Source organism: Onychomys torridus, chromosome 14 (genome assembly GCF_903995425.1).
Source record: "Onychomys torridus chromosome 14, mOncTor1.1, whole genome shotgun sequence".
NCBI classification, from domain to species: domain Eukaryota; kingdom Metazoa; phylum Chordata; class Mammalia; order Rodentia; family Cricetidae; genus Onychomys; species Onychomys torridus.
This window is the reverse complement of record NC_050456.1, coordinates 44,962,393-44,971,537: the sequence shown is the minus strand read 5'-3', so window position 1 is coordinate 44,971,537 and position 9,145 is coordinate 44,962,393. Positions and strand designations below refer to the sequence as shown.

General features: G+C 41.2%; 1 protein-coding gene across 1 annotated transcript in view; it reads left to right on the top strand.

Annotated features, from left to right (window-relative positions):
* Zbtb1 (zinc finger and BTB domain containing 1) overlaps nucleotides 1-9,105 on the top strand; it is a 10,435-nt gene extending 1,330 nt beyond the window's left edge. The window contains exon 2 of the mRNA XM_036206636.1: nucleotides 5,526-9,105. Coding sequence (XP_036062529.1) covers nucleotides 5,542-7,683 — 2,142 coding nt within the window. The 5' untranslated portion in view covers nucleotides 5,526-5,541 and the 3' untranslated portion in view covers nucleotides 7,684-9,105. The remainder of the gene's footprint in view (nucleotides 1-5,525) is intronic.
* Nucleotides 9,106-9,145: the final 40 nt, after the last annotated feature.

The window sequence follows — 9,145 nt, the reverse complement described above, 5'->3', positions numbered from 1 at the left end:
ACTTGAGAGAGATCGTATAAAATCATTTTTATCCACTGGATGCTAAAGTTGTATGGTGAATACTAACATTGCCTGAACTAGAATTGTAGGTCCGCCTGGAGACTGTAGCACTGGTACTGAGAACTCGCCTTAGCCCCATCTCCCAGTAGGTTGGGGAGACAGAGGATGTGACACACAGAGGCAGTGGGGTTTACATCCGCCATTTGGACACCGTGCTTGCTTGTTCTCCAGCACAGCGTGACGCCTTCTATGGAGCAGACACTTCCTGACTTCATGCTGAGTGAAGTGACTGGTCTAGGGAAGAAACCCTCTCTAGGTGTCCTTGGGCTTTGGGGATAGCTGTGCCGTCCGTCTGGTCTCAGCCCTGTGTACAGTTACCCATGTAGTGAATGAAAGAATGTGCATCCATGTGCTTTAGAGGCTGTCCTAATCGGTGTAGCGCATGTTTAGGTTCATGTAAAATAGGGATTTTAACTAATTGAAGGTATGGAGTTGACTTTAGTTAGTGGCCGAACCACTGTTTTTCATTTTAGATAAGAAAGGGTCTTGGAAATTTTGACTATCATTTGGCTCTTACTTGGAAGGAAGCTTAAAATTACCTCGTTAGATTTACTTCCTGGTGCTCAAATCAACATCACCACCATTGCAGCTGCAGCCAGTATTCTTTCCCTTAATATCACATGGCAAACCCCACATTTTACACATTAGCTGTGTGACTCCTTGTGTTTGTGGTCTGAGTCGTTATTCCCACCTTACTACTGGGGCGAAGGGTCGGAAACAGATTGCAGGAGAGAGCAGGACGAGGACCCAGGTCTGTCTGCCCTGCCTCACTGGTCTCTTCCCCACTGTGTGGGCATCACTAGGTTCCGCTCAGGTTTGTTTCAGTTTCCAACAACTGTTAGTTCTAGAAAGTCTTTTTTTTTTTTTTTTTTTTTTTAATAGCTATTGGCCCTCTCTGTTTCTTTCTCTTTTTCATTAAAACTTTCTGTGAATCATACAGTAGGATGACTCGTTACCTCCAAGTCTCACCTACTTAACGTGGGCTTGGGTCAGTGTTTCTGTGTATTTTTTAACCTTTTGCATTCAGTTGTATTGTCATGTAGACTTGTTTTATAGAATTCTAATTGTAAACTTTTTTGTTTCTGTACCTTCATTTCCTGCCTTCACATACCAATATAATTACCCTTAAGATTTACTTTATTTTAAAGTAGGAGTGTGTTGCCCACATGTATGTCTGTGTACCACGTGCCTTCCTGATGCTCTTGGAGGGCAGAAGAGAGCATTGGATCCCATGGAGCTGGAGTTATGGATGGTTGGGCGTCACCATGTAGGTGCTGGGAATTGAACCTGGGTCTTCTAAGAAGAGTGACAGGCGCCCTTGATTGCTATACCATCTCTCCAGGCTTTTCATCAATCTACTCTAAAGGCTAGTGGATTAACCTTGGTGTACTTCACTCTTTTTTTTAATTTATTTATTATGTATACAGCATTCTGCCTGCATGTTTACCTGCAGACCAGAAGAGGGCGCCAGATCTCATTACAGATGGTTGTGAGCCACCATGTGGTTGCTGGGAATCAGGACCTCTGGAAGAGCAGTCAGTGCTCTTAACCTCCGAGCCATCTCTCCATCCCATAGTTAACTCTTAGGAGTAACATGAATGATGTCTTTGAACACACATTGCTTTTACATTTAGGCATATTCTCCCTCAATTTAGCTGTGGACATCCAAGACACAGGTTTGAAATTTATTACCTTCTTGAAACACTTGATTTGGCTTCCAGGAGACACAGTGGCTTCTCCACTCCACAGGCCCCTTCTCTTCCTAGGGAACTCTGCTGACATTTATGTAGGGAAATAGGGAGGTAGCATGAGCTTGTATGTAGCAGGATAGCACGGAGCGACAGGGTGTGTGACCTAGAGTTGATCTGTGAGGACAGATAGAAGCAAGGAGAGATAAATGTACTCAGTACTCTCTTGATAACTGCTGCCGAGATAGAAAAGTTTTAATAGTACTACATTTTGGCAGAATGTGGCTCACAGCTTTAGTCCCAGCACTCTGGAGGGAGAAAGAAGTAATATCTGTGAGTTCAAGGTCAGGCTGGTCTACAGAGCAAGTGCCAGAACAGCCAGGGCTGAATAGAGAGACCCTGTCTTTAAGAAAAAGAAAGAAAGAAAAGAATGAACATTTTAGTTCACTGGACAGCTTGTTATGGTTGTCTTTTGTTTTTTCAGTAAACAGTATAGGAATGTGGGGTTTTTTCTCTAATAGAGAGTAGATTATAAAGTTTTATGTACACAGATTAAAATTTGAGATTAAAGTCAGAAAACTTTTTTGTCGTAGCTGAGGATTGAACCCAGGGCCTTGCACTTGCTAGGCAAGCTCTCTCACTGAGCTAAATCCCTAACCCCAGAAAATTACATTTTTTTATTTATTTTTTATTTTTGGTTTTTCAAGACAGGGTTTCTCTGTAAAGCAGTCCTGGCTGTCCTTGAACTCACTCTGTAGACCAGGCTGGCCTCAAAATCTCAGAGATCCGCCTGCCACTGCCTCCTCCTCCTAAGTGCTGGGATTAAAGGCATGCACCACCACCACCTGGCAGAAAACTGTATTTTTTTATACCTCTTTAAAATACACATAAACACACATACACACACACACACACACACACACACACACACACACACACACACAGAGAACAGGGTTTGTGTGTGTGTGTGTGTATCCCTGACTAACCTGGAACTCTCTGTGTAACCTAGGCTGGCCTTGAACTCAAAATCCTCCTGCCTCAGCCTTTGATTAGCGGTATACGTTATGTCCACCTTTAAGTTGGATTTTAGTTTTGTAATGTAATAGCACCTCTAATATTTTAATGTTTTCCTCTCCTACCCCAAGGTAACTCACTACATCAATAATTACACGCCCATCAATGTTGAAGAAACAGGTTACAGAGAGGTCTACACACTATGATACCATTTGAGTTAGAAAACATAAAAGCCAAAATAGTACTCAGTATTACAGACCATGTGTGAGCATAGACAGATGTGAAGGTTATATGATCCAGATTGCTTAGATGATCACCTGAGAAAAGCTGTATCATTCAAGGTGTGTTTTTACTCTGTTTAAACTCTTACAATGAGCATGTGTTACTTTTAGTGTTTTGTTTGTTTGTTGTTTTGGTTTTTCGAGACAGTATTTCTGTGTGTAGTTTTGGTGCCTGTCCTGGATCTCGCTCTGTAGCCCAGGCTGGTCTCAAACTCACAGAGATCCGCCTGCCTCTGCCTCCCGAGTGCTGGGATTAAAGGAAGGCGTGTGCCACCACCACCCCCGCCTTTTTTGTTGTTGTTTTGTTTTTTTTTAATGTTCATTGTTGTTTTGCCTGCATGAGTATCTGTGTGAAGGTGTCAGGTCCCCCTGGACCTGGAGTTACAGACAGTTTTGAGCTGCCATGTGGGTGCTGGGAATCGAACCCGGGTCCTCTGCAAGAATAGTCAGTGCTCTTAACCACAGAGCATCTCCCAGCCCCTAAGCAAATTTTTTTAACTGAAGGGAAAAAATTACGATAGAAAGATAAATATCTTTTTCCCAAACAAATTCAGTGCTACTTTTTCCCTTAGGTACATGGTGAACAATAAAAGATGTATTCTGACTACAAAACTATTGTTTCCCTAGTAATTCAAAAAAGAAAAAAATGCCAGTCAAACTATTGGTGTGATTTCTATATAACCTCATAAAGTTTGTTTCCTGTTTTTTTGAGACAGAGTCTCACTATATATCCTGGCTGGCCTAGAATTCACAGAGACCTGCTTGCCTCTGCCTCCCAAGTACTAGGATTAAAGACTTAATGCCACCAAACCGAGCAGATTTTTTAATAGAATCTTTTGCTTGCGTGTATGTTTGTGCACTGAGTGTGTGCAGTGCCCATGGAGACGTGAAAAAAAGGGCATTGAATCCCCTGGAACTGCAGTTAGTTACAGATGGTTGTTAGCTGCCATGTAGGAACTGTGAATCGAACATGGGTCCTCTGTAGGAATGCTCTTAACCACTAAGCCATTCTCTAGGCCTAATAACATTTTTTTCTCTGGAAAGTTTCAAGAGAATGAAAAAATGAAACTCTATGGCCCGGCTTCAATAGTTAATACAGCCGGTTTTGTCTTATCTGTAGCCTTCATCCCCTCCTCATTGGTTTTGAATTACCTCATTTGGTAATTTCATCTGTAAATACATCAGTACGTTCATCTAAAGGATAAGGGTTCTTAGCCCAGTGTAGTGGTTCACACGTGTCATCCTGTATTCAGGAGTCTGAGGTTAGACTGGACTACATAGAGAGAATTCCAGGCTCTCTCAACTATACGGTAGAACCCTGTCTCAAAAACCCAAAGTAGAGGGCTAGAGAGATGGCTCAGCTGTTAAACCCTTGGTGTTCCTGCAGATGACCCTGATTGGCTTCCCAGCATTCACAGGTACCTCATCTACCTATAACTCCAGTTCCAGGGAATCTAATGCCCTCTCTGACCTCCACAGGCTCCAGCATGTATGTAGTCTACATACACACATAAAATGATTTTTTTAAACCTCAAAGTAAATTTGAAAAAGGGAAACTTTTTAGCACACTTTAAAAATGAGCAACAGTTCCTTAATATCAAATCATTCAAAAGGCTTGTAATGCTCTGCACTCAAATGATTAACTTTTAGTTCAAGTTGCTGCTTTATTTACTTTGTTGTTGGGATTGTCATGTCTGTCCCCCTTCAGATTGGGTATGTGTTTTCTGTCTAGGATGAAGAGTTTGTGTGTGATATGTTCATGTGTGTACAGAGGCTTGTGTGTTTGTGTGCTTGTGGAGGCCAGAGGTCAGCCTCGGGCGGGCATGTTCCTTGGCTGCTGTCTACTTTGAGACAGGGTTTCTTGTTGACTTGGGGTTTCACAAGTAGGCTAGCTGGCTGGCTCACCATAAGTCTCATGGGTGCAGACATGGGCACCCCATGCCCAGCTTTTTGAAGATACGGTTTCTGGGGGTCCTGATGTTTCCTTACATGTCTGTTTGTATACAAGGTCTCACTATGTAGCCTTGGCTGGCATGGAACTTTCTGTGTAGACTAGGCTGGTCTGGAGTTCATAGAGATCTGCCTGCCTCTACCTCGTTTTTAGCTTTAAAAATATTAAGGTTTTTGCTTCTGGTGTCCCTTGTTCAATATGAGAAAACAATAAATGGCTAGATATTTTCATCTTCAAATTAAAAAGATTTAGGCATATTGCTGGCTTTTGCTTCATTAGCATAGAAAACTGTGCTTTGATGCTGAAAGTGTCCTTTTTTAAGTGTCTTTCTGGGGCTGGAGAGATGGCTCAGAGGTTAAGAGCACCGACTGTTCTTCCAGAGGACCAGGGTTCAATTCCCAGCAACCTCATGGTGGCCCACAACCATCTGTAATGAGATCTAGTGCCCTCTTCTGTACACATAATAAATAAATCTTTTAAAAAAAAAAGTGTCTTTCTGATGCCTGACTGTCATATTTTTGTTTTACATAGGTCTAATTAATAGAAGATGGCAAGGCCCAGTCACAGCAGCTATGTCCTTCAGCAGCTAAACAACCAAAGAGAGTGGGGTTTTCTCTGTGACTGCTGCATTGCTATTGACGACATCTACTTCCAAGCACACAAAGCGGTCTTGGCTGCCTGCAGCTCCTATTTTCGAATGTTTTTCATGAACCATCAGCACAGTACTGCCCAGCTGAATCTCAGCAACATGAAAATAAGCGCTGAGTGTTTTGACCTCATTCTGCAATTCATGTACTTAGGGAAGATTCTGACCGCCCCTTCCAGCTTCGAGCAGTTCAAGGTGGCGATGAACTACCTGCAGCTATACAATGTACCTGACTGCTTAGAAGATATACAGGATGCAGACTGTTCGAGTTCAAAATGTTCGTCCTCCGCTGCCAGCAAACAGAACAGCAAGATGATTTTTGGGGTAAGAATGTATGAAGACACAGTGGCTAGAAATGGCAGTGAAGCCAACAGGTGGTGTGCGGAGCCCAGTTCAACAGTGAACACACCACACAATAGAGAGCCTGATGAGGAATCGTTACAGTTAGCCCACTTCCCTGAGCCACTGTTTGATGTGTGTAAAAAAAGCTCTGGGTCCAAATTATCGGCTCCCAAAGAACGTGTGTCCCGACGCTTTGGACGGAGTTTTACCTGTGATAGCTGTGGGTTTGGCTTCAGCTGTGAAAAATTACTGGATGAACATGTGCTGACCTGTACTAACAGACATTCGTACCAAAACACAACACGGGCTTACCACCGAATAGTGGATATTAGAGATGGAAAAGAGAGCAACATCAAAGCTGAACTTGGTGAAAAGGATTCTTCTAAACCATTTTCTGCACAGACAGACAAATACAGAGAAGACGCCAGCCAGGCGCCTGATGACTCAGCTTCGAGCACTGGAAGCAGAAGAGGCACAGCGGAGTCTGGAATGGCTGGGGAAGAAAAAGGTAGAGCTACTGAGACAGGAAGAATGATCATCAAGATGGAACCAGAAGATATTCCTACGGATGAGATGAAAGACTTCAACGTCATTAAAGTTGCTGATAAGGACTGCAATGAGTCCACTGACAATGACGAGTTGGAAGATGAACCGGAGGAGCCATTTTATAGATACTATGTCGAGGAAGACGTCGGCATTAAAAAGAGTGGCAGGAAAACCCTGAAACCTCGGATGTCCGTAAGTGTGGATGAAAGAGGTGGTATAGAGAGCGGGAGACCCCCTAACAACAGCAGTCCAGTACAGGAGGATGGAGAGAATGCATCCTGTGAGCTGTGCGGACTCACGATAACTGAGGAGGACCTGTCATCTCATTACTTAGCCAAACACATTGAAAACATCTGCGCGTGCGGGAAATGTGGACAAATACTTGTCAAGGGCAGACAGCTTCAGGAACACGCTCAGAGATGTGGAGAACCTCAGGATCTGACGATGAATGGGCTAGGGAATACCGACGAGAAGATGGACATGGAGGAGAACCCTGATGAGCAGTCTGAGATAAGAGACATGTTTGTTGAAATGCTAGATGATTTCAGGGACAATCATTACCAAATAAACAGTCTCCAGAAAAAGCAGTTATTTAAACATTCCGCTTGTCCTTTCCGGTGTCCCAATTGTGGCCAGCGTTTTGAAACTGAAAATTTAGTGGTCGAACATATGTCTGGCTGCCTAGACCAGGATATGTTTAAGAGTGCCATCATGGAGGAGAACGAGAGAGATCACCGACGAAAACACTTCTGTAATCTCTGTGGGAAAGGGTTTTATCAGCGGTGTCATCTGAGAGAACACTACACTGTTCATACTAAGGAAAAGCAGTTTGTGTGTCAGACGTGTGGGAAGCAGTTCCTAAGGGAGCGACAGTTGCGTCTGCACAATGATATGCACAAAGGCATGGCCAGGTATGTCTGTTCCATTTGTGATCAAGGAAACTTCCGAAAACATGACCATGTACGGCATATGATTTCTCATCTCTCTGCTGGTGAGACGATATGCCAGGTCTGCTTTCAGATATTCCCCAATAATGAACAGTTGGAGCAGCATATGGATGTTCATCTGTATACGTGTGGAATATGTGGAGCAAAGTTTAATTTGAGGAAAGATATGAGATCACATTATAATGCCAAGCATTTGAAAAGAACCTGAGGGGCTTTCTGCGGTATGAATGTTCAGTTGATAGGCAGAACACCAAAGCAAAAGGATATGAGCTATTTAGACACTGATTTTATAAGAAGTGTTGGGAAATTTTTCCAGGGCCCTTTACTTTAACATTTTTGTTTAGGACCTTAAGTATATTTTAGGCATTAACTGTTTATCACTTTTGATGTTTCTAAGAGCATTCTTTGTTCCTAGTTTTCTTAACTACCATTAAAAGTACTTTTCCATGTAGACCAAGCGCTGGCATCCCTTCAATGACTATTAAGCTAGTGGTTGTTTTTTTTAATCAATAAGGTATTGATTTCACTATTTCTCTGTACTTTCTTCATTTTAAGGTTATCCTATGAAATTTTAAACCCAAGATCATTGACCATTCCTGCTTAAATTTTTTAAGAATTTTTAAATAATTATTTAAAACTATCTTATTCTTTTTTGGTTTTGCTTTTTGGGTTTTTTTTTTTTTTTTTTCATTTGTATAGTGGGGTGGCTACTGTTCATTCTCCCTTATCAATGAAATCCATATTCTTAAATTGACGAACTTAGGCAAGTGAGTGCACTGAATCTAACCTTTAAGGTGGACATGGGCTCAATCTTGGCCTAAGATTGATGGACCTAAGGAAATTCCTATAAATGAACATTTCCTATAATTGATAAAATGTTATCATTTAATAATCACATTTAAAACTTATATTAAGTGTAAATCCCAATGACTTTCCCTCACTTGAGAAATTAGTGGGGATAAGCCATTTTGTTTTGTGATACTGAATTTAACTATGATAGTTAATTAAAAAGACATCTTGTATTCATTAAAATATTTTAATTTAAAAATATTCTGATTTCTAAAGTGTGTTAGTTTATCAATTATTTTGTTTATAAATAGACTTTAATAGCTCTTTAGGAATATGACATCTAAGGAAAAATGATTTTTCATTTTTAAAATTACTTTGGAACTGAGATTTGAAAAAGCTGCCTTGTATATTGATAAATCTAATAAAATAAAGAAATCGATTATAAATCTGGTTGTTCTATAAAAGTAGAGTGCACAAAAGTGTGTCGTGTTTTACAATAAGATTTGGAGGAAGTGTGTTGTGGAAAATTGCTATGCTTTATATATCATTTTCTGTAAAAGATACAAGATTTGAGGACTATAAAATAATCAGCATATAAACGAAAACAGCTTCTACTACTCAGGGAAAGTCATATTGTTAGTTGTTGACAGGGTCTAAACTCTATCAGTTACATGTGAACTGAAACACTGGCAAAACACCCACCAATAAACACATCTACCCAATAGGATACCTTTTAATGTGAATTACTTGGAACACCCTTCTTATATTGAAAGGGACTTTAGTTAACATCTATATTTAAAAGTATGGCTTTGATTATGGATAGTAGTTTAAAAGCGTTGCTCTTTCTTGCTCTCGATATTTTTACGCAGGCACGCACGCAG